This window comes from Eumetopias jubatus, unplaced genomic scaffold, assembly GCF_037043125.1.
Source record: "Eumetopias jubatus isolate StellerSeaLion01/CBP00866 unplaced genomic scaffold, mEumJub1_p1.0 scaffold_1, whole genome shotgun sequence".
NCBI classification, from domain to species: Eukaryota; Metazoa; Chordata; class Mammalia; order Carnivora; family Otariidae; genus Eumetopias; species Eumetopias jubatus.
Window position 1 is genome coordinate 31,974,273 of NW_028274807.1, and position 15,523 is coordinate 31,989,795.

General features: G+C 37.2%; 1 protein-coding gene across 1 annotated transcript in view; it reads right to left on the reverse strand.

Moving 5' to 3' along the window:
• ROBO1 (roundabout guidance receptor 1) overlaps positions 1–15,523 on the reverse strand; it is a 491,348-nt gene that overhangs the window by 96,574 nt on the left and 379,251 nt on the right. The window contains exons 4-6 of the mRNA XM_088022787.1: positions 11,023–11,143; positions 10,533–10,671; positions 7,794–7,921 (exon numbers count right to left, since the gene is read on the reverse strand). Of these exons, the coding sequence (XP_087878913.1) occupies positions 7,794–7,921; positions 10,533–10,671; positions 11,023–11,143 (388 nt within the window). The remainder of the gene's footprint in view (positions 1–7,793; positions 7,922–10,532; positions 10,672–11,022; positions 11,144–15,523) is intronic.

Consider the following 15,523-nt stretch of genomic DNA (forward strand, 5'->3'; position numbering starts at 1 on the left):
AAATACATATAAACGATACAGTGGTACGGCACTAAAGGGAGTAGTGAGAGGTGACTGAGTGACCAGGAGAAGCACTGTTAAGTATTCTGGATCTTACCCAGGAGAGATGGGGTATGATGTTCAGATTTGTGTTTTAGGGAAATGAACCTGTTTTGTGGAGAATGGGTTCTATCGGACAAGATGGAGGCAAGGAAATCGGATAGAGACTGACAGACGACAGAAGCCTGAATAAAAGCAGTGAGGCAAGGGTTAGAGAGGTGGTGGGAGGGTTAAGAAAATATTTAAAAGGCAAAAATAAGTAGGATTTTGTGATGGTTGACATGGGAGAAGTGCAAGAGTAGAGCATGACCCCCACCGCCCAGCCTATCTACTGGTATGTGTCTGTGGGTTGCCCGGCTTGCCACTGATGCAGAGAATATGAGAGAATTCAGTGTCTGCCTCCTAGTCTGCTTCCATGTTAACTGCATCACTATTATTTCCTGTGAATAAATATTCACACTCAGGGTTTGTAGAAACCCAAAAGCTTCGACAAGCCTCCGACAGCTGTGTCTTGTCTCACTGAAAGTTATAACTGCTATTCAACTCCTAGTTCATTGGGACATTAAGTAGGGGCCAATCTAAACTGTCGTGCCCAAGATATTTCAGCAAAGCTGCTTGTTTGAAGCATGTGGTTCACTAGCAGCAAGAACCGAGGCTCTAGGAAACATCCCATTAGCAGCAATGAAGTCAGCCAAAAGACAGTGCGGGTCTTTTTTTTTTTCTGCCTTTGTGTCTCCTTGGTCTCACGTCAATCTCAGACTTTAAGGCTCAGCCTTCCAGAGCTGTCAGTGGCTAATCAATCCTAATGAGGAAGTACTCCGTTCCTTCATCATATAGTAGGCATAAATACTTATGGGAAGCGCCAGACAAAATAACAATTCTTCGGGACAGAAGAGAATGCACATCCTTTTGATGATTCATTTGAACAATTCCTATTGTATGCCAACAATAAATTTAAAGAGATAGCAACATCATTCATCAGACCATGTTTTACAATTAAAAAAAATAAAACAGGTGATGAAATAGAGAGAATGGAGTAATTTCACATCAGAGGAAGAAAAACGGACATGCACTTATCAGAAAAGGGCTGGGATTTCAGAGAAATCCCACTCGTCTGGTTTAGAGATGTTTGGTATCTGCCTTTTCTTTTAACAGAGCTGTTGCTGAAAGGGCAGAAAAGCAACTGTTTCTAGAGCTTCAAAGAATAACTGGTCTCTAAGAGTGGCCTGCAGAGGAGTGCAGTGAGGTGTGAACTCAGATCTAAATGTCCAGCTTCCTGTGTCAGACAGGCCCAGCACTCAGGGCTGAGGGAAACGAGAAGACTAAATGTCTTTTTAGTTCCTATTGTAAGAGAGACAAACAAAAGTGGGATTCGATTTTCTTAATGGGTCAACTCCGCAAAGATAAAATGTGATGGCTTGGGGAATGGGTGTGGTATGGAAGTCTGTTTTCAGTCTGGTGTCCTGTGACAGACACAGTGACGGGAACATGATCATTCTGGTGGCAGTCACAAATTCACTTTGGAAACAAAATTGTGACAGTAATAAGAGCTGCTTTCTCTGTAAAGTTGCAAAGGGAGTAGAAAGATTAATAATGCCCTCAAGTTTGCCTGGTTTAAGCAATGAGGATCACTGAAGCAAAGAATCGTACAACCTCTTAGAAGTAGCACATAGACTTGGGAATGGGAGAAATTCAAGAGTTTAAACTAAACTCTCTATGGCCTCATGCTCCATCTTTCTTTCTGGATAGCACTCCTCAAAAGTGGAATGATTTCAAAAGCTATCAACATGACCATCATCATAGATGCGTAATTACTCATTTCAAAGGGTTTGTTTTAATACAACAGTACATAAAATTCTTTTTCTTCCTTTATTTTTCATTTAGTGCTTTGAAGTTGCCTCCACCATGCTTTTCCTAAAGTCTAACTTCAACCAAACCAAACCAAACAAACAAACAAACAAAAAAACCTTCCCTTTTTAAATTAACCATGAGTTGGTTCACAAATAAAAATCAGTAAAAAATTTAGGTTAGCTATCATGTGATTCAAGAAGAACTTCAAGGTCCAACTGGCAAACATCTAATAAAGGTCTAATAGGTTGAGACTACGATAGTAAAATAATATGAAACAAACCTGTGATCATTCTCAGAACACCAAGCAGAGGCATAAATTCTAGCAGTTTCAATGGCACACTGTTTAAAAACCTGGCAGGGAGCCTCTATGCATCTATTTTGTTCTGGTTAGATTTTCTATTTTATAGGTATGTCACAATGTATAAAATGGTTATAAATACCACAGGATATATCTTGTGCCTTAAAAGACGGGGTCATCATACAATATAAAACACAAGTTCAGAAGAGAATTCATTCCTACCCAACACAGAGCCAGCAATCCTAACACTTGCCAAATTGAGACACTAACAAATGTAATCAATCAAAACTGAGATGACATTAAGAAGATGCCTGATATTTTGTGTGCATTTTAGGTTTACAAAGAGAATTCTTGAGGAGATGTGGAGATGTTACCCGCATGGAGAGTAAACAGGGCAGACATGCATTAAGTATAAATATAGTAATATTGATGGTTTAAATTTATAGGTAACAAAACTTAAATTGCTCCAGAGAAGGGAGACTAGATGGCTCAGTGGGTTAAGCATCCAATTCTTGGTTTCAGCTCAGGTCATGATCTCAGGGTTGTAAGATCAAGCCCTACTCAAGCCAACGCAGAGTCGGCTTGAGATTGTCTATGTCCCCCTCTGCTGTCTTTACACTTCTCTCTCTTTTTCTCTCTCAAATAAATAAATAAAGTCTTAAAAAAGGTTATTCTAGAGAATAATAGAATGTTAAGTTATGTTAACTGAATTTTCAAGTTAACTGGGGGTTTAAGCAGAAAGACTTTTCTGTGGTAATCATTCCAAACAACATTATTTCAACATTTTTTATTGGTCATGTAATAGACATTAATTATTTTTCAATAGGTCAAAGTACGGCAGAACCTTTGAGTCTCATTCAGTTTCAATGAAACCCCAAAACTGATATGCAAGTTAAAGGACTCTGGATATTTTTTTTGAAGAATTGCCTAAATATTTACGGAGCCCAGGATGCACACATTTTAATCAAAAATGTCTTAACATTGCCAAATTTTATTACAATTTTCCTTTTTTCAGAGTAAAATAAAATCTGCTGCATTATAAATAATCAATATTTTGATTTGGCTCAATGGCTTTGCGTTTGGCTGCTCAAGAAGTAATCCATCCAATGTCACATGAGATACATATGTGGTGTAGGTTTTAGAGGTGCAGTTACTTGCTAATAACAGGGTATGACCTCAAATTTTACTCATGGCTTAGACTGATTAATTGAAGCTTCCAAGTGGTCATAAAGGAGAATAAACAGTTTTTGAGGATATCTGCTCATGGATCATCTTACCAGTCTTAGAAAGAATTACCTGGAAACACCCTATTTTAAGGAAAGATAACCTGAGGCGCTGAGAATCAAAATGATTGCAAAACAGCCACTCTTCAAGGCAATAGAATCAGAATTGGGGTCAAATACCCTCTGCTGAATGTTTTTCCATAACAATAACACTCCACTGAACATAAAAGGTAATCTTTTTGATCATTTCTATTCCCAAATCTTTATTATTTTCATTATCTAGTTATGTTGCAAAACTTCAATGTAAGTCTAGCACTAGGGCTTTGACAGCACACACACACACACACACACACACACACACACACACACACACAAACCCAACACATTTACTATAAAAACTAGTAAAGTTTCTTTTGTAATGAAAATGTAAAACTATATTTGAGAAGAGTTTTGAATAATTTTTAGATCATAAATTATCATGACTATATTAGTAGTTCACATTTCTCATTTACAACAGCAGAGAAAGAACAACCCTGTCTAGAATTATCTGAACCATACAATTTTTCTTACTAAATAGCCAATAATTATTAAAAATTAAGCAATAAAGCTGTCAATAACACTAAAATGAATACAATACTCCTTAGTTATGAAACATTTACTCTGTAACAGACAATATGTTAAACTTTTTTATATATAAAATTTAATTTAATCCTTATAAAAGCTCTGAGTAAATGGGTAAATACCCGTTTTACATGTGAGGCAACTGAGGTTCAAGAAGTTTAAGTCACCTTTTCTAGGTCACAAAGTTAGTCAATGACAGAAACAAGATTCAACTCAATTCTGACTCCAATGTCTATGCTCTTAGCTATATAATTCTTTGTAACAGATTTCTTCCAGCTCTGATAATACCCAAACTCTAAAGAAAAATTTTAAAGTCCTTTATTCTTTCTATAGTTCAAGTAAGTTCTCACCCCAGGGATTCATGAACTTGCTTGCTTAAAATAAAAAATAAAGGGGCACTTGACTGAATCAGTCAGTGGAGCATGCAACTATTGATCGTGGGGTTGTGAGTTCAAGCCCCACGTTGGGCATGGAGCTTCTTACTTTATTTAATTTTTTAAAAGATTTATTTATTTATTTGAGAGAGAAAGAGCACAAGCAGGAGGGGCAGAGGAAGACAGAGAGAGAATCTCAAGCAGACTCCACACTGAGTGCGGAGACTGCAAGGGGCTTACTCTTTAAAAACAAAAACAAAAATAAAACATAAAAACAAATTAAATTTCTATGTTCAGACCCAGATTCTTAAATCAGGTTCTCCAGGGGCATCCCAGATAATTGGCATATTTAATAAGCTTCAGATAAGTATAGATATGTAAGTTCAGATACATTCAGATAACAAACTTCAGATAAGTTTAGGACACCCTGCCTAGTTCTACCTTTGGCTCTAGTCTCTTTCAAACACAGACCAGTAGGCAGCCATCATAAGATGGCAGTCTATTCAACTTTGATCCCACAGAACCTACTACTGACATTCAGAATCAAAGCCACCAGAAGATGCTTGAATTTCCCTTAGGATGTCCCTATGATATTTTTACCACTCAAGCAGAAGGTTGGAATCCATATTCATATTTCAAATTAACAAGTATTTATTAAATAATGTGCCTACTCTATGTCCAGTATGATGCTAATCACTGTGAAGACTACACAAGTACAAAAAATAAGAAAATCCTTAGAAGGAATATTGAAAGAAAAATGTACAGGTAGAGTCTCCAAGAAAGCAGAATTGGGATTTCAAGAAAAAAAATGGAAAAAAAAGAAGTGATTCTCAAATCAAATTTATTTTTTAAATATTAGAACTAATCATGTCTGTACTGGGGATGAAAATCCAATGGGCACCCTCACTGAAGAGGGTTTTTTTTCCAGTAACTTCTACCTGGAGCACAGAGTTTTGTTGCCCAACATCAACTCCCAAAATTAAGTATTTCTTGTATGAGGGGTGAAGGAAAGGAAGATTATTTGAGCCCATACTGACTCTAGTAGTTCCTTTTAAAAATGAACCACAAATAAAATACAGAAATTAATATACTACTGAATTTATTATAATGGTTTCCTGCTATCAAATGGATTCATTTCAAATTACTTTCTCTTGTAAGTAGTATTTTTCTGTATTCGATCTCAAATGAAGAAAAAAATACAACTTCTCAAGTTTCCTTTTTTTTTTTTCCTTAGTTATCTTCTAGGTTGGGAATCATATTACTTCCTTTGGCATATTATGCATACTATCCTAGAATGTTAAAGATATTTTAACAGTGATATTAGCATGCAAATTTTATTTTAATATTTGGATAAAAGAATACATTCTCATCAATATACAGATCTTTCACAAGTTTATAGAAAACCCAATGCAGTTGAAATAAAAAATTCTAAATTCTTTTAACTCTAAATTCTTTTTTTTTTAAGATTTTATTTATTTATTTGACAGAGAGAGACACAGCAAGAGAGGGAACACAAGCAGGGGGAGTGGGAGAGGGAGAAGCAGACTCTCCACTGAGCAGGGAGCCCGAAAAGGGACTCAATCCCAGGACCCTGGGATCATGACCTGAGCCGAAGGCAGATGCTTAAAGACTGAGCCACCCAGGCACCCCTTAATTCTAAATTCTTAAGGTAGGTTCCAGATTTGATCATTTGTACCCAATTTCCATTGAAATCCAGGCTTAGGGAGTAAGAAGTCCATATGGAAAACTTAAGGCTGAATTAGCTTTGGATTCAGTTTAAAATTGCAGAAAGGGAAAAAAATTAAAAAATAAATAAAATTGCAGGAAGAAATTCTATTTAGATTTCAATGTCCACTGTAGACACAGAGGAATGGCTATTATTAATAAAAGCATCAGACTACCAAGGTAAAGGACTTTAAAACATAAAGTGAAACGTATCTCTTTGACTAATGTGATAGACAACCAGCCTCCCTGTCACAACTGCCTAAAGAAAGACACAGCTTTTCATGCCTTGTCTTCATTCTGGGCTCCTTTTACTCCCTCTGGAGGGCTTTTGAAGATTTGACATCTCTTAAATTTGTACTTGCTCTAAACGTAAAGGGGTTTCCTTTTCTTACAGTTTTAGTCTTACATGGAGTTCAGGTCTAACTCAGATGAAAGAGAAGTAGTTTAGGCCTTAGAAATTCAATGTTTGTTCTTGATCTTTTCTTTTTTTTTTTTCTTTTGTTTTTATGAGGTTGAGCTAAAAACCCTGAAGTGGGACATAATGGCTTACAGAAAGAAAGAAAATATTCTTTCTTCTTCTTCTTTTTTTTTAACTGTAAAAAGCCCACAAGGCTCTTTTATAGAAAGCCCACAGTAGAAGCCCTCCTCAAAAGCCACCTTTTTCTTCACAATAGCCTTAGAGGAGACAGTGTTCAGGAAAGATGACAGTGCCAAGTGTTGCTAATGTCAGACCCAGAAACAAGCTAAGTGGGTTAGGACCCAAATCCCTGTTTACTCTATATACTTGTCAAAATAGGGGAGTTTTTTTCACGAGCAAAATGTTTTCTAAAGGTCATTTTGTCTCTCAGATTCCACAATACAGAATCTGTCCCTAAAAAGAAAAAAAAAAATGAGAGAGTTCTCGGATGAGACATAGTGAGAAATAATCGGTATGGTATCATGAAGAAAAGGGATTATGAAAATGGAAAACATCTGGATTATGGATACAAAGGAGGTGAAAGAACCATTTCTGGCACGTAGGTTTTAAGACGTGAGTCTGACATTCAAAAACTTGTGGCCATCAAATGTGGCATCCATTTGGACTCATGTAACATCAAATAATAAATCTGTATCAGAATTAGCCAAGTACAGATGCAATTAATTCATTCAACAGACATTTACTGAATGTCTGTTATTTCACAGGCCTGTAGGAATAAAAAAAAGATGGTGGGTGTTCCTCCTCTGTGGATGGATCGTACATTTCAGAGTGAATTAGAATTTTCTTATTTCGGTGTTCTGAGTTGTACAGACCCTGGAAAGTGCATGGTCTGAAGGACTGGCAGATTTGTTTCCATTTAAAGACAACGTTTTCATGGTAATAGCTGTCATTTAATTAAGAGATTAGAAGGGCTCTATGTCTGAAGGCCCAGAGATTAAAGCACACTCTCCTCCTCTACTTCACCAAGGCAGACCTCTCCATAATTTTAACAACTTAATTCAATTTCCTGTAACAAACACTTATAGAGCTCCCATAGGCAAAATAATAATTTCTCTAAATTATGTTTGAATGAAATATTGATAGCACTACTTGAAGTCTATATTTAATGTAAACTACTCGAATAAATCATATTTTCTTCTAATATCCACATCATCCTTCTATGATAAAGCAACCACAAGCCCTACCTTGGACAGTCAGAGTAGCTGATGCTTCAGCTTTTCCAACCATATTTTCTGCAACACAAGTGTATGACCCCATGTCACCAGCCATCACTTTCCGAATCTTCAGGGTATGATCATCTCTGATTTCATATCTAGTGACATAACAAACAAATGCAGAGTTAAGTGACATGCTACTTAAAAAAAAATCCCATCATTAGCAATATGATGCCTCTAAGGCAACAAATCAACAACATGAAATATTCTCTTCAGAAAATTTAAAACAAAAGGTGAAATTTTGTGGTGTCCCTTTTTGTAGGCATGCAGATAGAGCCTGTTTTCCCAATTATGCTGGCTAAACAATTAAAATATTTTCCAAAAGGATATTTTTGGGCAACGTTGGCACTTCTTCATTCATTTCCTCAAGCTACTGTCCTCATACTAAAATTAAAAGATGGTGACGGTTAAATAAATTCTTATTATATGCTGGACTTTGTTTTATAGGTTTCATCTTTTAAAATTCTTACAACAACTACGTGAAGTATTGGAACGCCTGGGTGGTGCTGTTGGTAGAGTGTCCGACTCTTGGTTTCGGCTCAGGTTGTGATTGTAGGGTCATGAGGTTGAGCCTCACATCAGGTTCTGCACTCAGTGCCAGAGTCTGCTTAAGTTTCTCTCTCCCTCTCCCTCTGCTCCTCCTGCTTGTGTGCTCTCTCTCTCTCTCAAATAAATAAACAAATCTTTTTAAAAAATCCAATTGTATGAAATATTGTACTCATCTCCATTTTAAAGATGAGAAATTGGAGGCATAAGAAAGTAAGGTCACCTGGCTTTGGCTCTCACCTGGTTTGGTGGCAGAGTTGATGCCTGAACCCAGGCTCTCATTCCAGAGTTTACTTGCCTTGCTTCATCTCTCCCCTTCAATGTTGGGTTTCTTTTGAAGTTTCACTTTCATCCTCTTTTTATTCTACATAATATCCCTGAGTTATATTAGCTACTGTAGGTTAAATATTGATCAGCTGCACAAACATTCCCAACCCCTATTTCACTGAAGCTCCAAATTCATAATCCCAACTGACTGAGAGTTAGACAATATATCCCACAGGTATCTAATATTTCTTATGTTAAATACAACTTTCTTTTCTTTCCCCCCTTGTGTAAACCAACTTCTCCTCATATAATCTCCTGGTATCTTCCTCCACCAGCCCTCTATATCTAACAAATCATCCAATTCATCAGTTTAGTTTCAGAGATTTCTCTCTACTATGGATCTCTATCCCTATTTCCTGCCCCAGGTCACGCAATCCACATCTATTTTCTGGACAAAAATGACAATGGTGACCCTGCCATTAGCTTCACCCCACATTAATGTAATATCCACAGGGCTAAAAAATTATTTTCTCTAAAAAGTAATCCTGTTGAGGGTGTCTGGCTGGCTCAGTTGGTAGAGCATGTGACTCTTGAGCTCAGTATTGTAAGTCTGAGGCCCACGTTGGCTGTAAAGATTACTTAAAAATAAAACCTTTTTTTAAAGACTTATTTATTTTTGAGAGCGAGAGAGCGAGTGTATTGGGGGGAAGGGCAGAAGGAGAGGATGAGTCTCAAGCAGACTCCACATAGAGTGTGGAGCCTGACGGCGGGGCTCGATCTCACAACCCTGAGACCTGAGCTGAAACCAAGAGTCAGATGCTCAACTGACTATGTCACCCAGGTGCCCCTAAAAATAAAATCTTTAAAAAATAAGTAATCCTGTTCAGACTAATCCCTTTTGACTCATCCGTGTGCATGCAATAGGATTCAAAATTCTTCAGTCTACTATACAAAGTTCCTGATCATTTGGCCCCAGTATCTCCAACCTGATATAGCTTCTTGCCACATGCCCTATGAGCTACCAATGCTAAACTTCCCACCACTCAAAGCGTGTGATGTTCTTTCTCAGATTTGTGTCTATGTTGTAATGTCTCTTTTCCTGGAATACTCTCTTCTCTTCTTTCTTGCTTTTCAAATTTATACATATTTTTCAAGGCATGGATTACATGTCACTTTCCTGTGAACACTCTCTCCTGATTTCCTACTCCCCCAGGCCTCCATCTATGTGACAAAAGGTTTGCCATGTTATTCTGTATCTATCCACACAAATCTCTTGGGAGCTCCTTGAGAGCAGAACTATGAAGCTACTGTAACCCCAAAACCTAGCAAGGGCTCCACACGTGTTTTCCGAATGAATGGACAGACAGCTTAAAGACAACACCTGAAAGCATCATTTCACAGTCTCGTTCCCTGAGGCTGCAAGTATACCTCCACTCTTAACCAGTTTCAAGACTTGACAGATACCAAGAAACTCTGACTTCTCCTACCCTTCCCTGGTGATTCTGTAGCTAAGGAAATAGAAACCTGCTTTTTAATTGGCTCATACCTGTATTTTTACTGCTATACCTCCCCCCTTCCTTTTCCCACCTACTCCCATACAAGAAATGGCTAATAATTGTGCTCTGGTTGGACAGAAGAGAAACCTATTGAAGGAAAATCACATTCTACAAGAGTTCCCTGGGCAGGCCAGGGTCATGAATCTAAAGTTCTTATGTGAAACCCTCAGAGAAAGCATGATAACCTCCTCCTGATTCTGATTATCTCTAATATTGCATCTGGCCCCTGATCAAAAAGTCTAGAGTAGACTAGTCTAATGGCAGGTGTATAAGCAATGGTCCAATGAGAACAGTAGAAATTCTGAGTGGATGAATCATATCACCAAATTCCGATCTGTACCTGGATTTGGGCAGTTCTCCATCGTCTTTTCTCCATCGTACCGTAGGCACAGGGTCACCTCGGGCCTCACATTTGAATTCTGCACTGTCATCCACAGTTACAGCCAAGTTACTAGGTCTCTTCACAAACGATGGTCTCTCTAAAATTAGAAAAAGCCATCTCAAGAACAGATAAAAATAAACAGACTAAAAACCATTTTAGATGTTCATAAAGACATTTATAATGTAAAATATTATTTAGAAAATTATTTCACAAAGTTCCCTTCTTCTAGAAGCTCCTCTCTAGGTTTCGAGTTTTCTCCTAGTTTTTTTCCCATGTCTTGGCTACTTTAGCTCAGGCTACTTGATTAATTTCTTGTCTCCTCTCCCACCCCGGTAAAAATATTCGTTTACCTTCTAAAAAGATGACTTCTTTCTCCCTGCTATAAAGAAACTGAAAAATGATAAGCGATCTACTTTACAGTGAGTGGATTAGATAAAATTTCACTTACCCAAAACAGTTAGCTCTGCTACTTCACTCTCACGTTCCCCAACCATGTTGGTACCAACACAAACATATTTGCCAGCATCACTTTTGCGGGTGTAAGTAATCATGAGCTTTCCGCCTCGTATCTTAAAAAAAAGTTTTACAGGAATACTATTACAATTACTTTAGCCATGTTGATATGACAGAAATCTTCATAAGTGAAGTCTACTTTCCAAATGAAGAACAAAGCATAATTATATCAAAAAGTTGATGTGCAGTATTTGCTATATTTATAGGTAGTAAGTTTAGACAGAATTTATACCAAATATAAAAGAGGCCAAACACTTTTACTTACCTACATCTTCTTATACAGGTATTGCATTCTGTACAACTAGAAATCTATATTTCTAAACTGGCCAAATTCTTTCATATCATTTAGTTAAATGAAAACCAAACAAGTGCATGAATAATTCAGTTAGCAAGCAGGAAAAAAAAGGAAATTCTTTTGTTTTTTAGATTTTTTATTTATTTATTTCACAGAGAGATTGAGAGCACAAGCTGGCAGAGGGGCAGGCAGAGGGAGAGGGAGAAGCAGGCCCCCTGCCGAGCAGGAAGCCCGATGCGGGACTCGATCCCAGGATCCTAGGTTCATGACCCAAGCCGAAGGCAGATGCTTGACCGAATGAGCCACTCAAGTGCTCCAGGAAATTCTTAATACCATATGAGCATAATTAATATATAAATTCACATTAGCTATAAGTGATTTCAAGGAAGTGTATTCTAGTACTAGAAGATGTGGAAATAAAAATGTCTCTAATTACTTAATTTGTCAGAGTTGCTTTAAAGGAATATATCGTTAAAGATCCCAAACCATGCACAAACTGACGTGGTCTAAAAAAACATAGGTGTTGCTGCTGCCCAAGCAGTTTCTTGGGGACTTGGGAGGCAGAGACTGAACAGACCCCAATAAATCATCTCAAAAGTCATTTGGACACACTCTTGAACATTTAATTATTTGAAGAAGAATTAATTACAAATGTAAGCCGACTTCCAGTACAATAAATAGGCCGAAGTTAACTATGAATTAAGATCAGTTTGAGGAAACTGAACTATCTTTACTTAATTTAATAGGCTTTTGGTGGAGAGTTGGGTTCAATTACCCAGGAATATCTATAATGCTCTGAACCTTGGAAAGGTTTTGTCAGGGATACCTTCTAGAATGTTTCTTCATGAAGGTTTTGAACTCAACCTCACAGTTATTCTGTATAGTGTACTGATGAGAGAGAGAGAGAGAGAGAGAGAAAGAGAGGGAGGGAGGGCGGGAGGGAGGGAGGAAGGAAGCAGGGAAAGGAGGGGGGAAGGAAGGGGAGAAAGAAAGTGGGAAGGAAGGGGGGAAGGAAGGACTGGAGGAGAAAAAGCAAAGCAAAGGCAGGAAAGAACTATTCAAATGGAATTGTTTTTCCATCATAAACTTGGAGTTTACTGAAACCACTACTCCATGAAGGTGGGTCATACTGTCTTGGAGTGCTGAAATTGCTTAGTTTCAATCTAGACACCCAAACTAGACACTGAGTCCAAGTCTTTATGTGTTAGGACAAACCAAATATTAACATTGCAGTTTTCATTTCTGTGGCTTTTACAACTTAATATTTTTTCAGTCATTTTATCAAAACAATAATCATGATTCTCTAGGTACCATTACAAAACCACACGGGGACTTTTCTCTGTATTGCTCATGACTCTATCCCTCAAACCTAGAATAACGCCTCCACATAGTAGTCACTCAAATGATTTTTGTTGAATACAAACTGCTTTTATACACAAAATCTAGTCTGTTACCCAATGAAGGTTTATAGCAGTTACATATATATATGATATATATATATCATACATATATCTCATATCTGGTAACTGCTATCATACTATATATGTAATTATATATATATATAATTTTATACATATACATAATTTTCATATATACTTACCTAAATTTCACACAGAATAACACAAAGAAATAAATGTCACACAAAAACAAATAAACCTCCTAAAAGTTAATGACTGTCAATACTTTGTGTGCAGTCTTCTTTTGTCTCTCTCTGTCTCTCTCTCACACACACACACACACACACACACACACACACAATATAAATAGACATGATATAGATCCACCTCCACCTCTACATCTACTCACACACACTTTTACTAAAGTAGAATAATGTGGTATATGCTCTTCTGTATGCATTTTCAACTCAATAATATGTTGAGAATATTTTTACATATTAAATGTTGAAGACTGGGGTGCCTGGGTGGCTCAGTCATTAAACATCTGCCTTCGGCTTAGGTCATGATCCCAGGGTCCTGGGATCGAGCCCCGCATCGGGCTCCCTGCTCGATGGGAAGCCTGCTTCTCCCTCTCCCACTCCCCCTGCTTGTGTTCCCTCTCTCGCTATGTCTCTCGCTGTCAAATAAATAAATAAAATATTTAAAAATAAATAAATGTTGAAGATCTTGTAGACAGATCCTCCCCAACCATTTCAATGACTAAATAGTATTCCATTATACATAGTATTCATTGAATAGATTTATCATATTTTACCAAACTATTGCCCTATTGATAGACATTGAAGATATTTCATTTTTTCCCTCTTCTAAATCAGCATCTTTTCTCACATGTGCAATTATCCCATTAGAAAGTCTCAAAGTGGGAGTCTTAATTCAAGTCCACCCAACCTTCAGGCTATTGGTTCACAGTGCTAACTATTTTATGTTTCATTAAGTGGCTTTTGTGTGAATATATCATTTACATTTTGGTCTTTATCATAACACTGCTATGAAGCTGTTAGAGAAAGCGTTCTAGTAACTTCATTTTTCACTTACAAGGAACCAGCAGCTCAGCAAAGCATAATCTCCTCTCCGTAAAGCTCCACTATGCCCATGATGACAGTATGTTTTAATTCTGCGTTTCAATGCCAGATTTCCTCCCTGACTCTGAACTCTGAGGCAGGGAAGCATATCTCATTTGTCTTTTAGCCCCAAGATTTGTCACAATATCTAGTAAATAGTAAAAAAAAAAAAAAATTGTGGAAGGAAAGTGACTTGCCCAGTGTCACTTAGCAAGCTAAAAACAGATTTTAGCCAAGATTTATGTCTTCGGCTGCACGAGATGTGCAAATGACAGGAAACACACAGCCCACAGCACTTATAATTGTGATTTAATGAACTTGAGCTTAATAAGCTTGACTTCTTGAGGTTCAGAAAATTTGAGAATCATATCAAGATCCAAACTATTAAGATCCACTGTCACCTTTTGTCATATACTTACTTTGAAACACTTCCCATAAACATTCCTAAAATCTTGAGGAAGCAAAATCATTCCGGCAAAAATGAAGGTGACAAACTCTATTCCTGATAGGAAAGTTAAATGATCTGAGATGTGGTCCTGGATGATGTTCTGTTATTGGTTCTTTAATTTTGGATAGGACATTGAGCTCCTCCTATGCCTCACAATCTAACTTTAAATGTTTTTGTATGTTTAGGTGGTCACTTCAATGTAAGAGGTAGTCAACAAATACTCTAAGTATTCTTTTTGTTTTAAAAGTCAATGAGTCATATCCAAAATAAAATAAAAGGCTTTGTGAATAATTTTAAAGTACATTCAAATGTGGAGAAAAAGGAGAGTCAAAGAATGGTAAAGTATATATAATTTTCAACAGTACAGACATTTTTACAGCTTCAGGATAACATAGTACTAATTTACTTTTACAAATCTTAAATACTTGGGAATGTAGAGTTTTAAATCAACTTGCTGATGCACACGTAGGCCACCAATTAACATTATATATTGCAGCCCAATAGTGTTATATTTTGAAAAGATCTCTCTACATTGAGAAGAACGAAAATTTTGTTAACATGAGTTATGAGGGGGCTGTCAGGGGATTCTCAGACAGAGGAAAATTCCAATGCTGCACTGAATGGGAGGGAGCAATAATTAAGGTGAACTACAAATTCAAAGAAAGCCATCAAGTACTGAAGCATGTGTTGTTCACGGCCCGTTCCCATAGCTCTAGCTATACCCTTGACCTTGAACAACATGGGTGTGAACTGGGCAGGTTCACTTACACGCAGATTTTTTCAATAAACATAGTATAGTACTGTAATGTATTTTCCCTCTGGTTTTCTTTTTTTTTTTTTAAGATTTTATTTATTCATGAGAGACAGAGAGAGAAGCAGGCTCCCTAAGGAGCACAGAGCCCAATATGGGACTTGATCCCAGGACTCTGGGATCATGACCTGAGCCAAAGGCAGACGTTTAACCATCGGAGCCACTCAGGTGCCCCTCCCTATGTTTTTCTTAATAACATTTTCTTTTCTCTAGCTTACTTTATCATAAAGATATGGTATAGAATACATATAATATACAAATATTATGTTTATGTTATGGATAAGGCATCCAGTCAACAGCAGGCTATTAGTTAAGTTTGGGGAGAATCAAAAGTTATACACAGATTTTCGACTGTGCAGGGGGT